At 35.1% G+C, this 25,417-nt stretch overlaps 1 protein-coding gene across 1 annotated transcript in view; it reads left to right on the forward strand.

The window, feature by feature from the left end:
* mus201 (rad2 superfamily protein mus201) overlaps positions 1-25,417 on the forward strand; it is a 296,493-nt gene that overhangs the window by 224,034 nt on the left and 47,042 nt on the right. Inside the window, exons 7-8 of the mRNA XM_090412474.1 lie at positions 449-574; positions 8,213-8,426. Coding sequence (XP_090268600.1) covers positions 449-574; positions 8,213-8,426 — 340 coding nt within the window. The remainder of the gene's footprint in view (positions 1-448; positions 575-8,212; positions 8,427-25,417) is intronic.

Genomic DNA, 25,417 nt, shown 5'->3' on the forward strand with positions numbered 1-25,417 from the left:
ATACCTAATAGTCTGAATGACTATTAGGTATGTAATAATTTCTTCAAATTATCTTCCTGATAATTTGAAGAAATACCTCTGACACTGTAGTGCAAGTTAGGTTTGACTAAGAAGGTAGAAAAGTAAGAGCTCATCGAATTCAGAAGTCCTGTGAAGTAGCTAGTAACAAAATCCTATCTGAGTTGAACTTTCTTATATCCTTTTAAATTGTATGCCTGTAAATTAAACGTTTATTTTGTGCAGAGTGAGAACTCTTAATGAAAATTAAGCATTAACAGCCTCCACTTTGGTGGTGGAAGGAGGTCCCACTTTAGAAAGGTACAAGAAAAGAAATTTTCACTTTTATGAACTGTTTTAAAAAAGGATAAAAAGAAAACACATTTATCAATTTATTTAAAAATTATCAATGAGACTTTTTTCTGATCTTTTTGTTTTATAAATCTTAAAGTGCCATTATGATGATAAGAAAATGACTGAAGAGTTGGACTCTGAAAATGTCTCTCTCCAAGCTGATTCTGCCAAGCTTGAAAGACAAGTAGCAACTCTGAATCATCAAATGTATCCAGAAATTCAGGTAAGATACCAAATTAATTGAGTATTATAGTTATATTGTGTTTATATTATTGATTTTAAAATTAATGATAGTATATTACGGCTTGATTGGCTGAGTGATTAGTACATTTGCTCTCCAACTAGCATGCTCCAAGCATGAATTCTGCTATGGGCATGGCTGTTGATTATGAGATCATCACACATTTTGGAGGCCTGAATTGGCTTCAAAAAGTTCCATTTTTGATTTCTAGAGTAGGATTTTCAGACTATGTAAAAAAATAAATACAAAAATATATATATATAGAAAATTGATAAAATTAGTGAAAAAAAAATCTAGCCCACCTACAGTGCAAATGTTAATATACAATAGATTTGCAAATAAAGTTTTTTGGGTAGAAGCCACATTAAAAAAAAAAGTACACACACACATAGAAGTATGTAGACTTTGCCATTTCATGGATATATAAATAAGAGTTTATAAGACAGAAAACCAGAATTAAACATTTATCACATATTAACACCACCCTTTTTGCACAAATTTGGTCACCTAGTGTACATCGGGATGTGTAAACTAGAGAGCATCCAGAGATGAGTAACTTAAGACAATATCAGAATTCTTATATGTTGATTATTATTAAGAGAGAGACCACCAGGGAATCAGAGATTCATAGAGGATGATCACATATCACCTGCACCAGCACATTGTGCTTGAAATCATTCACAATACCTGCAATCACAACCTCCAAATTAAAGATACCAAGAAATTATATACTTTGTTTAATCCTTTATCCAAGTGTAAGCAAACAAAGTGTGGCTGAAGTATTTTTAGGACTGAAGCAACTCGTATATTATATATATATATATATATATATATATATATATATATACACGAGTATCTCATAAAGTATCTCATAATGCAAAGCACATATCCTTGTGCACATGTATAATGCTATGCATTATGGGAAGGATCACTACCCAGACCAGTTTTGACCTTTAGGTCGAAACTGGTCTGGTTTATTGAGGTCTCATCAGTGGGAGCCACACCCGGAGGTGATATTAAGGTTGAAATAATGCGGAAGTCATATTTTCATATACGAGTAGTCAAAAGGTGTCACACCTTATTATTAAAATACTCTGGATTACTTCTGCATTACTTCAACTTTAGTATCACCTCTAGGTCTTGTTCCCACTGATGAGACTTCAATAAAGGTTGAACTGGTCTGGGTAGTGACCCTTCCCATAATGCATAGCATTATACATGTCTGCAAGGATATGTGCTGTGTAAGTGATGTGAAGTCATTAGCTTCTATATACGAGTTGCCCCAGTCCTGAAAATACTTCAGCCACAAACTTTGTTTGCTTACACTTGGATGAAGGATTAAACCAAGTATATAATTTCTTGCTATCGGTAATTTATAGTATAGCCAAGTGGAAAAACTTCCAAGACAACCTCCAAAGACAGTCCATTCTAATCACATCTCACTCTATGAGATAAAAATCTAGCCTTCACACCTTCTTCACTGCATTCATTTTCAAGTTAATAGATGCCCTCTTCCCACTCTCCGTAAAATGAAAGATTTCATCATCGTGTGTGACCATTTCAGAAGTTTGTACATCTCAGTCATATCACCCCTCTTTTGATAGTGCCTGTAATCCACAAATTCTTAATCAGTCTTTATTATCTGGGTTTCATAATCCTAATATCATCTTTAACACTTTTCTTTGCACTCTCTCTCTCCCCACTGTATCAGCATCACATGCAAACCAGGAGACCAGACCTGTGCACAAGACCAAATGAGGTCATATTAAGGCCTTGTGAAGAGTCAAAATGACTTCCTTATCATTACATGTTAAAGTTTATTTCGGCATTGCAATTATCCTCTGAGTTGTATTTGCAATCTTTGCTATATGACCCTCGAACTTCAACTTCCCATCTACTTAAACTCCCAAATTCCTTGCCTGATCAGTCTCTTCTAGCATAATCCCACAATGCAGTAAACCCTTGCCGAGCACAGATTTGTAGAATGCGATTTTGCACATACACGTTATCTTAATTGTTTTTCCATTTAATTTGTCCAATGCTAGAATTTCATTCATACGTGATACGCTGCAGAGCATTGGCCAGCAACCCTGCTTGGCACTGCTCGCTAGCTGAGTGACCCAGGCCGAGTTGCAATCATTTCACTCATGTTAGCAGAGCTGTAATCACATATTTATCAGTGTTTATCCTCTTCTCCTTTTGTATTTGTATTTCTTTTAATTTCAAAAATACAATAGGACATCTAAGAGGAAGAATGAAAATGATAAAGCAGCAAAAAGACGCAAAGTTTTGACATTATCTCAGAAAATTGAAATTTTAGATAAGTTGAAAAATGGTACATGCATTTCATTGCTTGCAAGAGAACTAGCTATAAACGAATCAGGCATAAGAACAATATGGGAGAATGAAGAAAACATTCGTTTTAGTGTCAAAGCTTCAGGCGATACTTCGGCAAAGGTTGCTCAAGTTTTAAGAAGAATTCCGCAATTGGAAAAGATGGAAAAAATATTAATAGCTTGGATTGACAATCAAATAAATGAAAAAGGCTCAGTTGTGGATGGTGTTGGTATTCGAAACAAAGCTTTAGATTTGTTTTCTTTTGTTTTAAATAAAGATGGCCAATCGTCAGAGAAAATTGACTTTCAAGCAAGCAAAGGTTGGCTTGTAAACTTTAAGCATCGTTTTAATTTGCACAATGTAAAGCTTCAGGGAGAAGCTGGCTCTGCAGATAAAGAAGCAGCAGAGAAATTCAAATCCGAATTTTTGAAATTCATTAAAGAGAGGGGCTACATTCCGCGACAAGTTTTCAATGTGGATGAGACGGGCCTATTTTATAAGCGAATGGGACAACGAACCTACATCACAAAGACACAAAAGGTTGTCCTGGGTTTTAAAGCTTTTAAGGATAGACTCATTTGCTTTTTTGTGGAAATGCATCAGGCAACTTCAAGTGCAAGCCTCTGCTCATTTTTCAATCTAAAACGGCTCGTGCATTGCAGGGAAAAAATTTTGAGCAATTGCCTGTTGTGTGGAAGTGGAATAGAAAAGCTTGGGTAACAAAAGCCCTCTTTAATAACTGGTTTGAAAATTCATTCGTTAAAGAAATCAAACATTACTTAGAACAACAAAACCTGTGCTTTAAGGTTCTCCTAATTCTCGATAATGCTCCAGGACACGATGCTGAAGCCCTCACAACATTGCATCCAAATGTGGAGGTTTTATTCCTCCCACCTAACACCACTTCCTTAATCCAACCAATGGATCAAGGGATCATAAAAATATTCAAAGCCTATTATGTCAGGCATGTTTACACCTCTGCAAATAAAGCACTAGACGAAGGAAAGCACGACACGCTAATGGCATTTTGGAAGCGATTCAACATAAGCCACTGCATAGAAATGATTAAACTCGCATGGGAACAAGTGAATTCATCAACATTGAATGCTTGCTGGCATCAGCTCTGGCCAGAAGTTATCAACAATTTTAAAGGATTTCCATTGATTGAAAATGAAGCCAAAGAAATCGTATAAATTGCAAAAGCAATTGGCGGTGAAGGATTTTCAGATATGGAAGAAGGAGAAGTCAAAGAATTAATCGAGAAATGACGAATGAAGAATTGGATGATCTTGTAACACCAGCAGACAGTGAAAGCAGCGATAGTGAAGAAGATAAAGTGCCTTTAACTTACAAGAAGTTAAATGAATTGTTAAAAAAGGCACAGGAACTGTCTGATTTTGCAATGGAGATTGACCCAAATGAAGAAAGAAGAGGACACTTTATGAAAGGCATTGAAAAACTCTGCGCTCCTTACTGCGAAACTTTTAAAGAGTTGTGTCAGTCATTGTCCCAAGCAAAAATCACTAGCTTTTTAAAAAAATAATTGTATCATGTACCTACTTATTAAGCAGTAATAAAAATCCTTTAGTTAACATTTGTTTCATTTTTCCATTTTAAATGCAACAATATTTAGGTTATTTTAAATTATACATACATACTTTCTTAATTTGAACTATACCTAACACATTTTTTTCCATAGAAAGTTAACTTTGCGGAACACGATTTTGCCATGCGCGCAATGTATTAATGACGTAACCCCTGCTTTCAGCAAGGGTTTACTGTATAACATTGGATATCTCATTACATCAAAGTGTATGGCTTTATATATACTAACATTGAACTGACAACCATTTTTTTACATGCCCACAGTTTCAGCTTATTCAAATCATTCCACAAGTTCTACATATTAGCCCTATTCTTAATTACCCTACCTATCTTTGTATCTTCAGTGAACAGTTGGATGTCACCTGTCAAATCCTTCCCAGCGCCATTAATGTAAAGATTGAGTAACAGTGGATCCCAAGAACTGATCCCTGTGATACACCTCTGGTCACCTTAAATCTTGCACTCACATATCCCATATATAGGGTGACCATATAATTTATCATTCAAACTGGGACATTTTTGAGAGTGAAGGAAAGAGCTTAAAATTATTTAAATTACATAATATTTTGAAATATTTATTTATTGACCTATATGTTGGTTCTGTAAAATAGTTCCATTAAAAACTATAGAGACCATTCCTGTTTGCGTTGTTTCTCTGGGCAACTCTTACTTGCCCAGAGAACAACAATCTCTCCAGATGCCTATTCATTACATGTTCAGTTACATCCCATGTTCCAGACCTCTCTTGCAACACCTTCCTGCTCTCAAGTTGTTCATTATTGCCACTCTCCTTCTCATTTCTGCATTATCATATCTGGACAATATGCTCACTATCTTCCTTCACACACTTTTTTGTTGCTCAATTCTAATATTAACCTCAAATCTCTGACCATTTGATTCACACTCCCTCTGAAATCATTTGTACTATCACTATCATGTAATCCATATTCTCACCTCACTTTATTGCCATTATCACATTCTTGTTCTTCCAGGCAAGCATTCCTCTAACATTCTATTCTGCACACCAAGAATCATTACATCTCCATGTATTACTCCCCCTTACAGATCCATTATTTTCTTTGCTCACCTTTTCATTTATGCTCTCTCTCTCTCTCTCTCTCTCTCTCTCTCTCTCCTTCAATACTTTCCCTTCTTGTTCTCCTACATATTGTTTGCCTTCCTCCCATCACTCTGTTCCTTGCTCCTATCATTCCCATAAGTTTCTCTTACACCTCCTCATGTTCATCTTACATCAGTTAGCCTTTCAAATCTCCTAATCTCTCTTTACATGAATCAACTCATTTTTCGTACGTTCTACTTTCTCTCTCTCTCTCTCTCTAAACATTCTACCCTCACTCTAGATTCACTGACACTATTGAAACCATCCTTCACATTTTCGATATCTTTACTCACAAAACATCCATCGTCACCTCACACTTGACTTCTTCTTCCTACCCTGCCCCCTCTCTCACACACACTGCTCATTTCCATCACACCACTATCATTACTAATATCCCTGAAATCAGATATACTGATACTGTAATCACCTAGTTCTTCTCAGTGTCTTCATTTCATGCAAACATGCCTCCTCTGTCTCTTACTTGCCACAGTTTTTTAAATGATGGAAAGCATACATACCACAGGAGCAGTAGGAGCAACAAAACTTGGTATGATACTGTGCAAATTGATGTAATCTTTAAATGTTAGTGGGAAACAGTGTATCAGTAAACAGAGATACAGTGGCTACCATAATCAATAGAAATAAACAATACAACACACAAAGCAGTATATTGGAAAAGTAAACTTCAAAATACAAATGTGTTTTCCACACTGTCACAACTAAAATCCATACAAAACTTTTATTCATTTCATTTTGCACCACAGAATATCTAATGTCCATTAGTATGCTGTATTAGTTCTTGACATTTCTCTTATCTGCTTTTAAAATCATAATGTTCCTGTTGGTAACTGAAAGTCACTTATGTTGTGGTGTGAAGTTTTGCTTGAAGAAACTTGGTGTTTCTTTCTGCAGAATAGAATAACTTGCCCAAGATTATACACCATATTCCAATATAAACATAAACACAAATATATTATCCTCCAGCATTATTTTGTATTATATATTTGATATAATACTTTGCAATTTCATATTTTATCATTTTAGTAATATTTGTATCTGAACCCTTTTAAATATATATACGAGACACATCTAGAAACTAAGTTCTAATTGGTTGTCAATTAAATGATGTTTTCAATATTATTATTTACATATACTTGTCAGATACTTCTCCACATATTTGCCCCTACTTTGAAATATTTGTGATATCTGGGCACTTGTTTTTGCATTCCCTCATCAAAGTAGTCTGTTGCTAGTGTTTTGACCTAATCACTCGTTTCCTTTTTCAAGCCATCATCCCTGTTGAATTGCTGGGCTGCTAAAAATCTCTTCAAGTAGAGAAAAAGCTGAATATCACTTGATGCAAAATCAGGCTGTGGGATTGAAAGACATTCCATTTGAATTGTTCAAACAGTTGATGCTCATATGTTTGAGCAGCAGTGTGAGGTCATGCATTATCATGAATTAAAACAACTCCAGAACCGAGGTGGCCTCATTTTTTGTTTCAAATAGGCTACTGCAATTGTTTTAGTCTCACAGTAAATATTGCATTTATTATTGTTCCTTGAGGCATAATATCAATGAGCAAATCACATCTCTCCCAGAACACACTATTCATGATTTCCTGGAGGGAAGCATCAAATGAAATTTTTGTGTTTTTGGAGATCTACTATGTTGCCATTGCATTGATTGCTTTTACTCTCTGGTATCTTGTGAAAAATCCAAGTTTCATATCCTTTCACAGCATGGTTCAAAAATTTGTCACCTTCATAAAATTTAATGTTGCCACCATGCACTTTTGTTTTGTGATCATCAATAAGCAAATTTTGGCACTTTTTGCAATACTCTAAGTATTCCATGATGATTTTGTGTAGTAATGAATGAGAAGTGTGCATGAAATGTGTGCTCATTCATGTCACCTGATCGAGCAGATTGGCAGTGAAATTACAGATATCAGACGTTACAAGAATAATGTGGCATATTCTATAAGCATATTCAAAGAATGTATGTTGTCCCAACGTTCCATGGTCTTCGAGTGTGCACATTCATCCTCCCTTCGCTGAACATCCTATGCCATCTTCTCACCATTCCCTCACTCAAAATTTTATCACTGACTGTTGCTTGCTACTGTGAGGATTTTGATTATTTACTCATTTTACAAGGGGGGAGGGATCTGAAAAGTTCTGATAAACACCTAGAACAAAAAAATAATTAATTTTATGTCTTATATATTCTAAAAGAAAAAGAACAAATTATTGCAATTTGATGAAACATTGGAGATTAAAAGATTTTAAGATATGTTCTTTCTTGTGGGTTATATCAGTTGCTTTAGTATCATTTTTATTCTAGGTGCTTATTACAACTTTCGAAACCCTCTCCCTTGTACAATACAATGGTAAACTTATAAACACAGACTGAGAATTGACAGCATGTCTGTTATATATGCTACTTGCAGTGCCAGAAATGCATGTTATTTCTCGATGTGCCTCGTAATACTATAATGGTCTTAGCTTAAGTTTAAATTAATTCTTAATAAAACTTAATTTTTATCTCTTATATAGGAACTGTTGAAGCTGTTTGGTATTCCATATATTTTAAGTCCAATGGAAGCAGAAGCACAGTGTGCCTATTTAGATCTCATGAATTTAACAGAGGGCACTATAACTGATGATAGTGATGTATGGTTGTTTGGTGGACGCAGAGTTTATAAGAACTTCTTTGCACACAACAAATATGTGGAATTTTTTAAAGATTCAGAAATTTTGGCTCATTTGGGTAAGCATTTTATTTAAATTAAGAATTTTTTGTGGTTGTGTACAGTATTTTTATAAGAAGCAAATGCTTTCATTAAAGAACTTGTTTTCATTACAATGTGTTGTTTTTGGATTCAGTATCAAATATTAGCAGTTCTCCTCCTTTTGTTTTATTTGTGCTATCACAAATGGTTTTTCATGATGTCTTTCTTTCTTTTCTTCTCACTTTATAAAATTTGTTTTTGCAAAGATTTCAGGCTTTTCATTACTATTATTGCTATCATTGCCATTTCCTGTGTTATACCTTCAAGGAGCATTATTATAGGGTACCGTTATTTCATGAACATTTTCAAGTGAAATACACATTGCTTTAATTGATTACAAATAAATAAATAAATAGTATATAGTATTGTGAAATATTGAGAATATGAAAATGTCCAAGATTCATGTTAATTAATTAGAGCATACATGACTGATACTGAAAGTAGGTTTTAATTGCTTTAACATGTGTTGGATTTTTAGATGCATAGTCCAAGAAAATACTGAAGTGAAATGTGGATAATATGTTTTAGTGAAGTTATTAGAAATTATTTATCTCAATACAAAAGCACATTTTACTGCAATCAGTAATAACTTATGACTAAATGTGAAAATGCAATTTGCATGATGTCACACAGCATCCTAGTGATGAAAGCGTGCTAGAAAATTTATTACGGTTGGATATTACATATATATATATATATATATATATATATATATACAGAGAGAGAGAGAGAGGGGAACAATGAAAGTTATGGAATAATGTAGATTGAAACTTTGTGTAAAATTAATTAAGGAATAAAACAGTTCATCAAGATATATAGGTTGTTAATTGCATTGATATTGTGATATTTTCAAAATATTTTGTACAGGAATTTCTTTAATTAAGAAAGCAAAGCAGTTGTTGATAATTCATCTCATTAGTGACTGGAGGAGAAAAATTATTTTAATATACATCCCTCTGGTTTGTAAGAACTGTCATTTCTTCACATCCTGGAAGTTGTTTTGTTGATGAACACTACTGTGGTATGACTACTTTGTTTCTTACGCTAAATTCTTTTTCTTATTGAAAAGGAATGAGTGCCTGAGGAAAACAAAAAATTACAATTCCATACAAGGATTTGATATAATTTATCTACTCTGCTTAGCATCCACTTAAAAAATTAAATTTCAAGTAACAAAATAACTTATGTATATCATCATCAAATTCCTGCCATGTACCATCAAGGGGTATACAGAATATGATAGTACTACATGAAAAATTTAGATCATTACTAACTTCCTATCTACAATTTTCCTCCAAATCAGTCTGTTACTTGTCAAGACTCCAACATTACCAGATCTTATATTTCTATTATCTAAGGCACTTTTTACCGTATCAATCCACCTAATTCTTGGTCTTCCTCTGGGTCGTTTTGTTGCCAACCTGGCAGAGAACACTTGTTTTGCTAATCTTTCTTCGCCCATTCTGTTTAAGTGACCATACCACTGAGATTAGCTCTGCTAATGCATTCCTGGATGCTGACAATGTCAAGTTCTTTCCTAATATCCTCGTTTTTAATACGATATTGCCATTGATGCCATCTGTTCATGCCCCCCAATCTTTCTCAGGACTCTCATATCTACTGTCTCTAGTCTTTGATCAGGTGGTTTACTTCTGACCCAGCTCTCAGATCCATAAGTTAAAACAGGTTTGAACACTCTCTTGTATACAGCTAATTTAGTGTTCTGACTGATTTCTCTCATATTCCATATGAATTTATTCAACTGACATCCTACCATACCAACTTTGTTGATTCTGTTGTCAATTTCCATATTTAATTTGCCATCTTCATTAAATATCATTCCTAAGTAACTGAAATGTTTCACTTGTTCTGCAGGTTCTCCATTCACAACGCACTTGACATTTTCAGTGAATCTGGCTATTTTCATTGTCTTTGTTTTGTTATTGCTGACCATCATACCATATCTATTACAACAGTTATTCAATTTAGTCAGGGAATCTTGCAGACTTGTAGCGGATTTATTAAGAAGTATAACATCATCCGCAAAAAGCAAAGAGCTGAGATTAACATCTCCAATTTTGATATCATGTTTAATACCACTTTCCTTCATAATATGATCCATATAGATAATGAATAACAGAGGGGATAATATACATCCTTGTCTGACACCAGATTTAACATTAAACCATCTTCCTGTATTTCCTTCAATTCTGACTGCTGACTTACGACTCAAATGAAGACCAAGTATTGCTTGATATAATGCCCCATTGACACCATATAACTGTAGCATATTGAATAGCTTCTCTCTTGGTACCTTGTCATATGCCTTTTCCAGATTTACAAAACTTAAATATAGAACTTTGTTATGTTCCCATGATTTCTCAACTATTTCTCGTAAATTGAAGATCTGATCCTGACAGCCTCTATTTGGCTTGAATCCTGCTTGTTCTTCACCAAGCTTTTCTTCCACAATTCTTCTCAACCGTTTATCAGTATACCTGCATAAATCTTACCAGGAACACTCGGTAGGGAAATACATCTGTAATTCTCGCATTCAGTTTTATTTTCTTTTTTATATATGGGTACTATGAGAGCTCTACTCCAATCATCGGGAATTCATCCCTCTGTCCAAGCCTTCTGAACTATGCAGTGCAGCCACTGTAAGACTTTTATACCTCCATACTTGAGCCTTTCTAGTCGAATATCATCTACTCCTGTTGCCTTTCCACATTTCAATCCTTTGATGACTTTTTCAACTTCAAGTATGGATATATATTCCTGACTCTATGCCTGTTGAGTATTTTTTGCCACTGTGCTATCACTGCTTGTTTCATTTTGCATTTTTTTGAAGTAATTACTCTATACTTCAAGGATATCTTTTTCTCCTGTTTTCATGTCACCTTTATCATCTTTAACTCATTTTACAGCACTCTCTCCTCCATTTCCGAGCTTCTTCAACAACTTCCAGAATATCTACCACCTTCTTGATATTTATTTTCTATGTTCCTACCAAAGTCTTCCCATGACTTTTGTTTAGCTAGTTTTTACACAGTATGTCTGACAATAATTTCCTACTCTGCTATTTAGATCCCAACAAGGACCAACTTTTCCTTTTTCATCGTGTCAGTTGCTTTCTCTAAAGCCTCAAAAAATTCCTCCACTTCTACCTTAGTAGAACCTTCTGTGGCACAATAGACACAAATAAGTCTCATTGTCCAGTTCCCCATTCTGATATTTGCCCACATCACTCTACTTGAGACTGCCTGCCATTCAAGAAGATTAGCCTCATATTTAGTGTTGAATACTATGGCTACTCCTTCTTTTCCTTGATTGTCATTGCCTGAATATAACATTTTTTATTTATTGCTCAGAAAGATCTCGCCAGTTTTTGTCTTTTTTGTTTCAGTCACCCCTAGTGTGTCGATCTGGTACTTATCTAATTCCTCAGTGAGCTCCATTTCTTTGCCATTCAGTCTTCTTATGTTGATAGTACCGATCTTTAACTCAGGTAATGTTGAGTTGGGGCATGTTTTCAGATTTGTTCCAGTAGCTGACTTTTCGCTGTTTGTCCTGTTTCCCTGGCGAAAACATGCCATTGTTTAACTGGGCAACGCCCCAGCTGGCATGAAATTCTGTCATGTTGTACCATCATTTCTGTCTTTTGGTTTAAGCCAATAAGAATACAATTTGTTAAAAAACGTTTAATTTTCTTGACCAAAAAGCTCTGGAAAAATTTTTATTGGGATTATATTGATCAAGTGTATATAATAAACAACTAAGTTATACCAACTAGTTTCACCAACTAAGTCTGTTGGCATCTTCAGGGTACATAACTGATGTAAGGCACTAAAAAGTAAAAAACTGTTACAAACTAAAATCAACCGATTCCAATTATATTAAACAAAGAACAGAGCACGTACAATACATTCATAATCTTGCCCGTGATCTGGAAGACCCTTATCAGATCCTTCAACTCACCAGAACTGAATTATAGTGCCAACTATAGAACGTTCCTAAATAACAACAAATGAGATCATCCACGCTCTATGAATGTATTGTACGTGCTCTGTTCTTAGTTTAATATAATTGGAATCGGTTGATTTTAGTTTGTAACAGTTTTTTACTTTTTAGTTCCTTACATCAGTTATACAGCTGAAGATGCCAACAGAAACATCAACACCTGAAGATGCCAACAGACTTAGTTGGTGAAACTAGTTGGTATAACTTAGTTGTTTATTATATACACTTGATCAATATAATCCCAATAATAGTTTTTCCAGAGCTTTTTGGTCAAGAAAATTAAACGTTTTTTTAACATGAATAGAATCCATGGGAAAACCAAAAGAAAGATACGCTGTTTTGAATTCCTTAAATGTAAAAAAGCAAAACTATTAAATAACCTCACTTTTTTGAAGATATGTAGAGATAACAAGATTATTCCAAAGTTGCTATTTTTAAAAGAACAATTCCATTCAAGATGAGCGAAACATATTTATTTTAAAACATCTTTGGCACTTCTACGTGAAAGGATACAGCATACCAGATTTCTTTTAAGCCAAATAGATTTAGACTGTTATCAGATTTATGATGATATTTCTAGTACTTCAGATCAAGATATATGGTCACATTTGGATAGAATGGTCACTACTAGCTATGATAAAGCCTTTACAACAAGCAAACGAAACCAAATAAAAAAATTTAAGGATCTTTATACAAAACGTTTTAAGTCAAAACCTTCTCTACCAGACAACAAAGTTATTTTTAATTTATCGGATCATGTATTAACAAAACCAGAGATCATATACTTAAAAAGGGGTTCAATTTTGCGATAACACCTCATAATGTTGCGATAACACCTCATAATGTCCCTAAAGTGGATATCATTTGTAATGTAGAAAAGGCAGTCTTGTCGTTACCGGAACCCATAGCTAATGATATTAGATTAAAAAGTAGTATCATCCTCTCATTTTCCAGAACTCCTAACAAAAACATCACTACTCTGGAAAAAAGAACATTGTACAGTTTGAAGAAAAAGAAAGACATTATCATATTGAAGGCAGATAAGGGAAATTCAACAGTGATTTTAAACATCAGTGATTACAAAGATAAGATTAACAGCTTATTGTCGGATACATCAACCTACCGTGTCCTAGTCACAGACCCAACACTAAAGAACCACAATGAAAGCAACGATTTAATACGTCATATGGAGAACTGGTCTATAGACTTAAAACGAAGATTGAAATCCATGCATCCACTAACACCAAGACTATATGGCACTCCTAAGGTACACAAAAATGGAATACCATTACGCCCAATTGTGGATGGAATCAATTCGCCAACTTATCTGTTATCTAAACACCTGGCAGGCCTCCTCAAACCTCACATCCATAATTCGGACACTTATATACGAAATTCGCAACATTTCGATGAGAAACTAAACAACATCTCTATCTCCAATATGGATTTACTCACCAGCCTGGATGTTACATCTCTATTCGCTAACATCCCTGTGGAGGAAGTGATCAACATTTTAGAAGTTTGCTCCCACAAGACATTACTTCTCTGTTCCGTCATTGCTTAACATCAAACTTTTTCTTATGGAATAAAACCATATATCAGCAATTGACTGGCCTTGCAATGGGTAGCCCCCTCTCTCCATCTTGTGCTGATCTCTTTATGGAGGATTTTGAAAGTAAAATCTTAACTCAAACAGACCTTAAACCCACAGTATGGTGGAGATACGTGGATAATATCTTTATCGTTTGGAACCACACAAAAAAGGACCTGTTCGACTTTCTTAAGAAAATCAACTCTCTACACCACACAATCAAATTCACTCTAGAACTTGAAAAAGATAACCACTTATCATTTCTGGACACTTTAATTAAGAAGCTTCTGAATGGTGATATCAACCTCTCAGTTTACTGCAAACCTACCAATACAGGACGTTATTTACATTTCATTTCCTCACACCACATTTCTCAGAAACTCAGTATTGTACACATGTTGAAGAACCGTGCCTCTCTCCTTACAACAGATCAACAAGACCTCCAGGAAGAACTATCCCTGATATCCACCAACCTTACCATGAATGGATTTCCTCAAAGGCTCTTCCACAAGCTATTTTTCTCTTAACCCCGACAAAGACAACAAGATGATGTACGATATATTTCTACCATCATTTCATACTTAGGAACAGTTTCCAATAAGATTACTAGACTCCTTAGACCACATAAAATAAGAGTGGCCTTTAAACCCACAGAAACGATTAGACAATTCTTAAGATCTCCAAAAGATAGCCATCCTTTCTCCAAATATGCTGGAGTTTATAACATACCATGCTCGTGCAGCTTGAATTACATCGGCAAAACTTCAAGGAGCCTTGAAATTAGGCAAAAAGAACATATAGGTGACGTCAGTAATAACAGAGAAGAAAAATCGGGGTTAGCGTTTCATTTCTCAAGAACGAACCTTACCATAGAGTGGGATAGAAGCACAGTTCCTTACATGGAGGAGGACTTCTGCTCCCGAATTTTTAAGGAGGCCACAACAGTTGCCTGCTGTATACATAACCTTAACAGGAACTAAGGACTAATAATAAATTTAGTTGAATCCTTTATCCAAGTGTGAGCAAACAAATTTGCGCCTGAAAGTATCTTCAGGACTGGGGTAAGGTGGTACAACACCAGGGCAACTCGTTGCAAAGGTGGAGCAAGCTACCAACACTCCTGTCTCAGTATCTCCTATAATGCAAAACACATCTCCTTGCGGATATGTCTAATTGTGGATATGCATTAAGGGAAGGGCCACTACCCAGACTAGTTTCGACCTTTATTGAGGTCTCTTCAGTGGGAGCCAGGCCCAAGTTGAGATACCAGGCAGGCACCTAGCATTAGCAGGTCATCTCTACCTATAGGAGTTGCCAAATGGTGTGCCACCCTTTTTTAATAAATTACTCTGGATTTAGAGAAAGATGTTGAAAGTTTATTTTTCACTTGGTTAGAGTATAGTAAATTTTAGTTTAATCCTTTATCCAAGTGTGAGCAAACAAATTTGCTCCTGAAAGTATCTTCAGGACTGGGGTAAGGTGGTGCAACTCGTTGCAAAGGTGGAGCAAGCTACCAACACTCCTGTCTCAGTATCTCCTATAATGCAAAACACATCTCCTTGCAGATATGTCTAATGTTATGCATTAAGGGAAGGGCCACTACCCTTCTGGGTAGTGGCCCTTCCCTTAATGTTCTTTGTTTAATAAAATTGGAATCAGTTGATTTTAGTTTGTAACAGTTTTTTACTTTTTAGTGCCTTACATCAGTTATGTACCCTGAAGATGCCAACAGACTTAGTTGGCGAAACTAGTTGGTATAACTTAGTTGTTTATTATATACACTTGATCAATATAATCCCAATAAAAGTTTTTCCAGAATACAATTTGGTCGTGCTAAAGCCCAAATTGCCAGCCCATCCCTCATTCGTTCAATATCCAGGTAAATACCCAACAGGGTGCACCACGAGAAGGTGAGGATTGGACTAGGTCAGAAGCTCTAGTCAGTTCGCCACATTCCTTTAAAGGCTATGTGGAGGCCTCCTCTCAGTTATACAGCTTTGACCCTTAAGCCTCCCACTTATATACTTATATTACTGATCTTGATACTTATATTACTGATCATCACTTATGTATATATGTTTCCTAAATGAGTTATATATAATTACTTTAAATAATAATTGATTGACTACTTATTTGAATTTACTTGGAGTAATTTCTAACTTCAGCTAGAATATTTAAGATAAGTTTTCTTTGTATTGAGATGAACACTTGAGTCTGAGGAGAGTCTTGGACCAAAGGATGTTGTGGGTTGTTTCTAATCCATGCTGAGCTAATCCAGATTTCTCAGGTTTGTTCTGTTGAATTGATAACTGATGCTCTTGAATTCTTTTTTCTATAGAACGTCCAATTTGTTCAAAGTAGGAAAGATTACAATTACAAGGAACTTGATACATACCAGGCACACCAGGTAGAGACAAGGTTGAGCAATTATCTTTACATGAAGGAAAATGGGGGGATAATTTGTTAATAGATGTATAAGTGGCTGTTAAATCATATTTCTTCAGAATTCTTGAAATTGGTTCTGAAATTCCAGAAATGTAAGGAATTGGAACTCGATGTATTAAATTTTTGCTGTTCTGTGTTGGATTGTAAGAATCGAAAAGATGTTGTGTACCCTTTTCGGAGAAGCCATTTAGTTTCATGTGATGTTTGATAGTCGAAAGTTCTTTCTGTAATAAATGAGAAGTTGAACAGTTAGTTTTGGCTTGTCGGATTAAGCATTTTGTGATTCCTGTTTTCTGACAAGGATGATGAGCAGATTCTTTGAGAATATAACGACCTGTTAAAGTTGGTTTTCTGTAAACTGTTGTAAGAATACCAGAAGGTGAACAGATGAGAAGGACATCTAAAAAAGATTACTTGTTGTCTTTTTCAATCTCCATGGTAAACTTTATACGAGGATGTAAGGAATTGATACTGATTAAAAAGGAAGGTAAGGAGTCTATGTTGTGAGGCCATACAGCAAAGATGTCGTCTATATATCTTGTAATTGTAATCTTTCCTACTTTGGACAAATTGGATGTTCTATAGAAAAAAAAAATTCAAGAGCATCAGTCATCAGTTCAACACAACAAACCTGAGAAATCTGGATTAGCTCAGCATATGGATTAGAAACAAGCCACAACATCCTTTGGTCCAAGACTCTCCTCCTACACAGATGTCACTACAAATTTGAACGTTTATTTAAAGAAAGTGTGGAGGCCTTACTTCAACGTCCTAACTTGAATCGTAATGACTGTATATCGATATCAAAAATTTGCGAAAGTTTAATCAGGATAATACATTAATTTTTATTTTATTTATTTATTTTTTATTTTTATTTTTTGTAAATTTCCTATATTAGTCTAATGTTATTTAAGATTATTATATGAATTTCTGAATTAATATCTTTAATTATGACTTAAAAAACGTTTACTCTTCTAATACTTAGCGATATGACATCACGCAGCTTGTTCTATGTGTGAATGATCAATTGTTCGTATTCCAGTTTGTTTTTTAAAACTATTCCTACGTAGCCACTGAAGATGGTCCGTAATATTCAGACCGAAATATTTGGCAAATTAAACATTATTCTTGTGCAAACATGTATATATTTCTAATAATGTTATAAGAATTGCTGTAAAAGTGCATATAGGTCGACTTAATTGTAAAGCTTGGTAGGGATTAGCCAGATTAGTAATGACAAATATCTGCCAAAGGTCATGAGGCTAAATGTTGTTATCAAAACGGGCAGCATTGACGTAATAACGCTATAGGCTTATCTGGAAAAGCAGACTATGTGAACAAAGGAATAAGTATGGTATATAAGGAGCTTGTAGCTCTTAGCTCGCTCTCCTTTTCTCTGGTCATTGTCAAGGCCTTTCCTTGTAGTCATTGGGCTGTGTTCCCGTGATCATCGACAAGTCTCCCACAGTTGCCAGCTGTATTCCTGTAACCAGCCGTTCCCCAGGCCGTAGAGGGTCAATGGTGTCCGATCGATCTGAGAACCTCCTATGTTGGCAGTATCTTGATGAGGCAGGTTCCATAGGTCTACCGCTAGCGTAGGTCCTAAAAGCAAGAAGAAATTTTCCAGGAGAGGAATGGTCAAATCCTGAGGTGGTTTATGGTAAAAGTTTTGGGAGAGTTCACACATGGTTATGTGAGTAAGCAGCAGCTTTTATATCTTTGTTAAAGTGTGTATCGGAATTATGTGTGTTGCTTAAGTGTTTGTAAACAGGCAGTTTCTAAAATCAAAAGTGTTGTGGGGAATAATATGTTTATTTACGTGTTTGGATATTGAATGTGTGTTTAATTGTAAGACGGAATAGTGCTAATAAGGAGTGTATGTAGCTAGACAAGATTTAAGTTGCTACACTTAAAGGATGAGTTTATGTTACTTGTGATCACAGTGCACAATTTTTATGTATAGCAATGTCAAAGGAAACTTCCTTATAAAGTACCTCAGTGTTAAATGCATTGTGAGCTTTATTGCATGAATTTTACATTCAAATGTGTATTTAATGGTTGTGTGATTTAACTTCTCAGTAACTTATGTCCTTTGTAATTATTGTCTTAGTAGAAAAACGATTAGTGAGCCTAATGCATTCTTTAAAACAGGCGCATTAATCGAAAATGCACTAACCGGATATAATAACCTATGGGAAAATGTATAATTCGTTCCTCAGATTTCTTTTTTGACCCTTATTTTTTTTTATAAAAGAATTAGGATATGTCTTAGGGTCTAGTTAAAGGAAAACCATGAAGCTAAAAGAACAATAAAACATAATCAGAATATAAATTTATTATTCTACTTCTTAACAAAGAATTGAGCTAACGTAGTTTGGCGGGCATTTTGTTTCTTTTTTTCATACAACCGATGGTATAGCCCTATTGCCTCTTCTACTCTTCTGCAAATTTTACTGCTTCTCTTTTCATCAGGGTCAGCCTCTAAGCATTGCTGCTTAAAAACTTCGATTGTATGAAAAATATTTTCCAATTGTTTCTGTGAAAATTCTTTTGGCTATCAGTGGTTAAATTTTCTTCATATTCTCCGGGATCTTCCCACTGTGCATCTAAATTTAGCAGGTCAGAATCACTCAATTCTTCAGAATGAGATTTAATTAACTCTTGGACATTATCATGAAGGACGTACGAATTGGTGGCCAACACTCGAAATCACGTGCTTTATAGATAAAATTTCCCAACTGTAATACAAGCAAAATAGTTACCACTTTAAAAATTACAATGATCACAAAAGAGAAGTTAATTTTCCACGTGTAATAATAAACAACTCATCCCAGAAGACAGATTGATTACCCTATTATCGGAATCGATTTTCCTTTTTATGACATGCGCAGAAGTGTCGAAGGGTCTCGAATCTGTGGGCGTACTATAGCAGATGACATGAATTTTGGCGGTAAAAATTTGGAACATAGTGTACATAGTAGTAGTGTAGTATGCCATTAAAAATAACTTTGTAAAATGTTTTCAATCAGTAACTAAATTATTTCATTCTGGTGAGTGATTTTTTAAAATAGTTAGCCATAAAAATGCACAAAGAGAAAATTTTTAAAATCTGTAACATTTATTTTTAAGATGTATATAGGTGCACTAATCGAATTTGGGTATTGAAAAAAATGACGCACTAAACAGGGGCGCATTAATCGAGGGATTACTGTACCTGGTTTGTTTTCCTTAGCCAATGTATTATCTTTAAAAATTAAGATTGTGAACCTGCGGGAAGAATAACAAATAGTCACGACTTGCATTTTTGAGAAATAGTATATATGTTTTGTGAATATTTCCTGTTTTTCCCACCCCATCTTTCTAACAATATCCAATCAAATTAGGTGGCGCAGTCGAAAATAAAAAGTAAATTTTCTAATTTGACTTTGTGCTTGAGTGGGACACTGCACACATTAGACTAACAAATATCACTAAGTTTGTCTAATAGCAAAGGGGGACAGAAATAGGTCACGAAAGGATTAACTTTGAGAGGCTTATGTTTTAAGTAGAGATAGTCTAAACATAGTGAGTTTGAATTGAATGAATAAAATAAACTAAAATTAAGACAGAATAAATGAATATAAGTAAACTAAAAATAAAATAAGTAAATTAAGAATAATAACAATCTTATAATTGTAATATTTTACTAAATATGGGATAAAGGGACATTTTTCATGTACGTATCAATTTATATCAGAAAACTTATTGTGTTATCATAATGTAAACTGTATTCTATAATAACAGCATAGTGATAATAACAATAGTTACATAACAATAATATAATTTTCTATTATTCTCATTCACTTAAGAAGAACAAATAAAATAAGATTAACTATTACTCTTATTATAAAATTTTTATTTCTAACTTTAAAAAAAGAAAAACAGTTACTATTAGAACATGGAATTTTCCTAATACCTACAGAGTAATAATCAACAGAAGACACTCATGTTATCTCATAATACTCAAATTCTGTTTTTCATGAAATATAAATTTTTATAAATTGGGAAAACTTGCTTGAAAAGTAAATTATTTCACCAAAAAATATATAAATAATAACATGAACATTTTCTCCTTGCCAACACACAGCATTGATGTGATATACTAAAATAAAATATATAAATAATAACAAACATTTTCTCTTTGCCAACACACAGCATTGATGTGATATGGATTCCAAATTTTGTGTGTGGGATATATATATATGTGTGTGTGTGTGTGAGTGATACCTTTAATTATATTCCAAAAAATTCTGAATAGTAGGCTAAATCATTCTCTGAGATGTTTTATTTCCAGGGGCGAATGCTGGTCTTGAAATTCACGCTTGCTGTTGTTATCATTCAGGGAGTGAGAGGTGTGATTGAAGTCTGATTAGCGGAATAATGAATTACTGACCATTTAAAACTGTATATTTAGAAATTTATGTACATTTAATCATACAAACACAACATTTATTTTACAAATGATATTCTATCTTTTTCAATTTAGCTACTTGAATACAAATTCTACCCTATGGTTCTTTATGAACTGGTCAATAACATCATCGTAAAAAGTTGGTTGTAACTTAATTTTCCCAAGCAACACGCACTTGTAAAGGCTGGCTGAAGCTCACTGCCTAGAATATTTGACTGCATATGGCCTGTGTTTAAGACAACGTGAAGGGAGTGGAAATGGCTATGCATGTGCATGAAATCACAGTGCTGCAACGAGGAGCTGAAAGCTCCTACAACCGAGCAAGCCAAGGTAGCTTTGACTAGACGAGCAAGCATCAGCCTTCGATACACAACGCAAAGCTCAATTATTGCCATGCAAGCTTAAGACGTCTTCTGTCTACAAAAATAAAAGCCTAAATGGAATGCTTATAAATGCATGCATTTATTAACAAATAAATATTACTTCTTTCTCAAGTAATGAGCTTGCGCAGCAAGCATTGCAAGCATGGAGAATTCTCCCCAGTTTATTTCTTAATTTTGAAATCTCCTGTGTACCACAATCCCTTCTGATGCAACTGTTTTTGAAATTTACCTATTATAAGATTGTTTGTAGTAAATAAGAATTCAGTGAAGTGAAACTTTGTCTATTAAATTTTCATAGCAGTGTTTTCTAATCTTCTAAATTTCTAATCTGTGGCACACAGATTAAAAATTTTCAAAGTAGCACTAATAATATTATTATTATTATTATTATTATGTTATTATGCTCCAGGGAGTCCAAAGACTCATCGAGGGAGGGCACCTACTCTACTACTCTGTCTCCACCCAATTCTTCAACTACAATCGTCATCTACACTGACACCATCTACTGCCCACCACCACTAGTATTTTCACAAACATCCAAGCCCATGGTGGGATTCAAACTCACAGCCTTTGGGCTGGAGAGCAGGTATGCCAACCACTCAGCCAACCAGGCCAGCATTACAAAACAGCAAAGTTTTGTAATAAAAATTTCTACTGCAATAAAGTTCAACAGATTCAACAATAACGTTGCCTTATTTCTTTTTCTTGTGTGGGAGAAAAAAGGTAAAATGTCACTCTTATGATTATACCAGATGTTCTGTTGGCAAAAATAGTAAGTAAATAATGATTTGCACTTTCTTTTCAAAGCACAAAGGAAGAACAAGAAATCACTGCACATAAGATGGGAGAATACAAGAGGGCAAAAATCTGTAAATTGATTACATTATAACTAATAGAGAAATTATGCCAGAAAAAAAATATTTATGTAAGAGTTCTAACATCAGCAGATATAACGACATTTTCTTCTAGTTTAGATAAGTCACATTGTTGAAGTAGCTAAACTTTTGCTACTTTTTTATGCTAAAAATGCATGTGCATGTACCTCAAGTGACTTATGTTTGTAACAGTTGTTTTGTGAAATTATATTTAAATTGTTTAAACATTTAAACAATTTTTAAAATAAATTCTCTGAAATATCTGCAGTACAGAATTAGAAGCTTCGATGGCACAACAATATTATTGCCTTATATCTTTTGTCAAAATGATAAAATGAAATAATATATTTTGAATACTGCTTGTGAAAGCTTTCTTTCAAACCCATTGAAATTTAGATTAGTTATGTAATTGAGTTCCAGGAGAGGAGAGGGAGGGGAGGGGATGCATTAGAAAATCTTCAAAATTTTGAATCATTCCATATAGGATATCCTTTATATATCCTTTATTTATGGTGTCACTAGGTGTCGCACTGATATGATCGTCGGCTTGTCGAGAGCTCCTGAAAAGATTAGTAGTATTTTGTGTTATCATTGGCAATTTTACTAGAATTATATGTAGTATTGTTTGCTTTTTGTTTCTTGGTGTGTCTGTGCAATTTTTATGTGTTTTCTGTGTTATTTTAATTATTATTTTTAAGATAAGATAGCGTACATATTGCAGAAATACAGAACGAATGGATGATTTGATTGATAATGAAAATGGTGAGATAAATGCGAGTAGTGAAATCGCACATTTGAGCGGAGCGATACACAGAGCAAAAAGGCAACTGGAGCGTATGGAAAAATGTGTGCTGAACATACTGACTAATAAACGGCGAAAGACTGTTACGAAAAAGAATAGAATGTTTGTAAACGTCAATAAAATGAAGGAGTGAGTGCTGTATGGGGATTCACTATTAAGAGGTGTGATAGTTGAGAGTTTGAAGAAATCGTACCAGCCGGGTGCGAACATAAAGGACGTCAGTGAATCTATTCGAGTGCAAAAACAGAGGGTGAAAGAGATGATAATCGTGGCAGGAACAAATGATTTGAAAGAAGACAAAATGGAAATGATAGAGAATGTGAGGGAATTACTTGAGGTAGCAAAAGAGAAGAGCGAGAGAGTTAGGATGGTGAGTATTTTACCGCGGTATGACAGTGAAGTGTTTAGAAGGAGGGCCATAATTGCCAATGACTTTATGCATGGGTTATGCATGCAGAGTGGTGTGGAATTTGTGGATGTGTGGAGTGAGTTCAATAGGTGAAAGAATTTATATAAGATGGATGGGTTATATTTGAATGGAGTTGGTGTACAGAGGCTTGAAAAAGTGTTGATGAATGATGTGGAAGTGGATGTACAGACTCAGGGAAACTAGATTTATTAAGGGGGGGGGGGTAGATATGCAGACTTTAGGGAGGCAGTTGAGTGTATGAATGAGTATAATATGCCCGAGCGAGTACGAAGGACAACAAATCAGAATGGGATAGTTAGTATAAGGCATCAAAGTAGGGATGGGACTAATGGACTTCTGCAATTCATGTACACTAATGCCAGGAGTATTAGGAACAAGAAGGAAGAGTTTTTGGCCTTGGTTGGCACTTCCAGGCCACAGGTTGTTGGTATTAGTGAAACATGGCTGACAGAAGATGATAAAGCTAGTGGGATTGAATGCGATGGGTATAGCGTGTTCAGGAATGACAGGGAGAATAAAAAGGGGGGGGGGGAGTGTTATTGATGATAGCTGATGAGTTGCAGCCAAGGAGTATAGAAGTTGAACTGCAGGCATTTGAGGCTGTTTGGTGTGAGATAGAATCTAGCAGAACAAAATACACAATTGGATGCTGCTATAGACCAGGTGATGGAATAGATGGTGGGGATAGTATGCATAGGCAAATAGAAGAAATGAGTGGAAGGAGGGTAATTATTATGGGTGATTTCAATTATGGTAACATTGATTGGAAAGAGGAGAGGGCACTTGGGAGGAAGGAATTGGATTTTATGCGGTTATTAAGGGACAACTATCTGCGACAGCATGTACTGGAAAATACCAGGGGGCAGAGAGTGCTTGACCTAGTAATTGCAACTCAGAACGTGGCTGTAACGAACATGACCACGTTGCCACCAATTGGTGAGAGTGACCATAAGGTCATGACTTGGGAGGTGGCTAAAGGGGTGGAATTTACAATTAAGACAGAGTACATGTGGAATTACCGGGCTGGTAAGTATGACAAGCTTAGGTGTGTGTTTGGCTCAGCACCATGGCATGTAAAACTGCAAGGGCTGGATGTTGATAGTGCATGGGAGGTGGTTAAGAAGTGTTTGCAGGAGGCAATGGTTGACTGTATACCAAGAGTCCGAATAATAAATCAAGTAAGAGTTAAATGGATGAATAACACTATTAAGCTTGAGCTGTAAAATGTGAAACAATTGTGGAGGGAATTTAAGGAGAAAGGTGACCAGCAGGCGCAGGAATAGTATAAAGCTCAGGCCAGGATGGTAACAAGGGTGGTAAGAAAAGCAAAAGCGGATTACGAAAGAAAATTGGCCATGCAGGCTAAAGAGAATCCCAAACAGTTTTTTCAATATGTTGCAAGTAAAAGGAAAAATGTTCATGGCAGAATGATCTTAAAAAATGCTGAGGGTAGGGAGGTCGAATCAGTTGATATAGTGGAATTACTGAGCGAGCACTTTGCAAGAGTATATCATCCAGGTGGTGACATTGCAGGAATGGAAGAACCAACAGCTTATACTGGAATTGTGATGAATGAAGTAGAGGTAACTAGTCTACTACAGAACCTCAATGTCAATACATCTGTGGGATTGGATGGTATACCAGCTCATGTCGTATGTGAAGCGGCTAAAGAATTGTCAGTGCCCTTGACCATTTAGTTTAATTTGAGCCTTGGGTCTGGGTCAGTCCCAAGGGGGTGGAAAGAGGAGAAAATAGTTCCGCTGCATAAAGGTGGTTCCAAGGCTGCTGTTGAAAATTACCAGCCAGTCAGCATAACAGGAATCATTATCAAGGTCTTGGAAAAAATAGTCAAGAGGAAAATACAAGATTGGATAGATGAAAATGGGATACTGTATCGAAGACAACATGGTTTTGTGAAGGTTAGGTCATGCCTCAGTAACTTGCTCGCATATTATTACACAGTGACGGCTGAA

This window comes from Typopeltis vanoorti, chromosome 22 (assembly GCF_054136105.1).
Source record: "Typopeltis vanoorti isolate ZY-2024b chromosome 22, IOZ_Tvanoo_1.0, whole genome shotgun sequence".
NCBI lineage: Eukaryota > Metazoa > Arthropoda > Arachnida > Uropygi > Thelyphonidae > Typopeltis > Typopeltis vanoorti.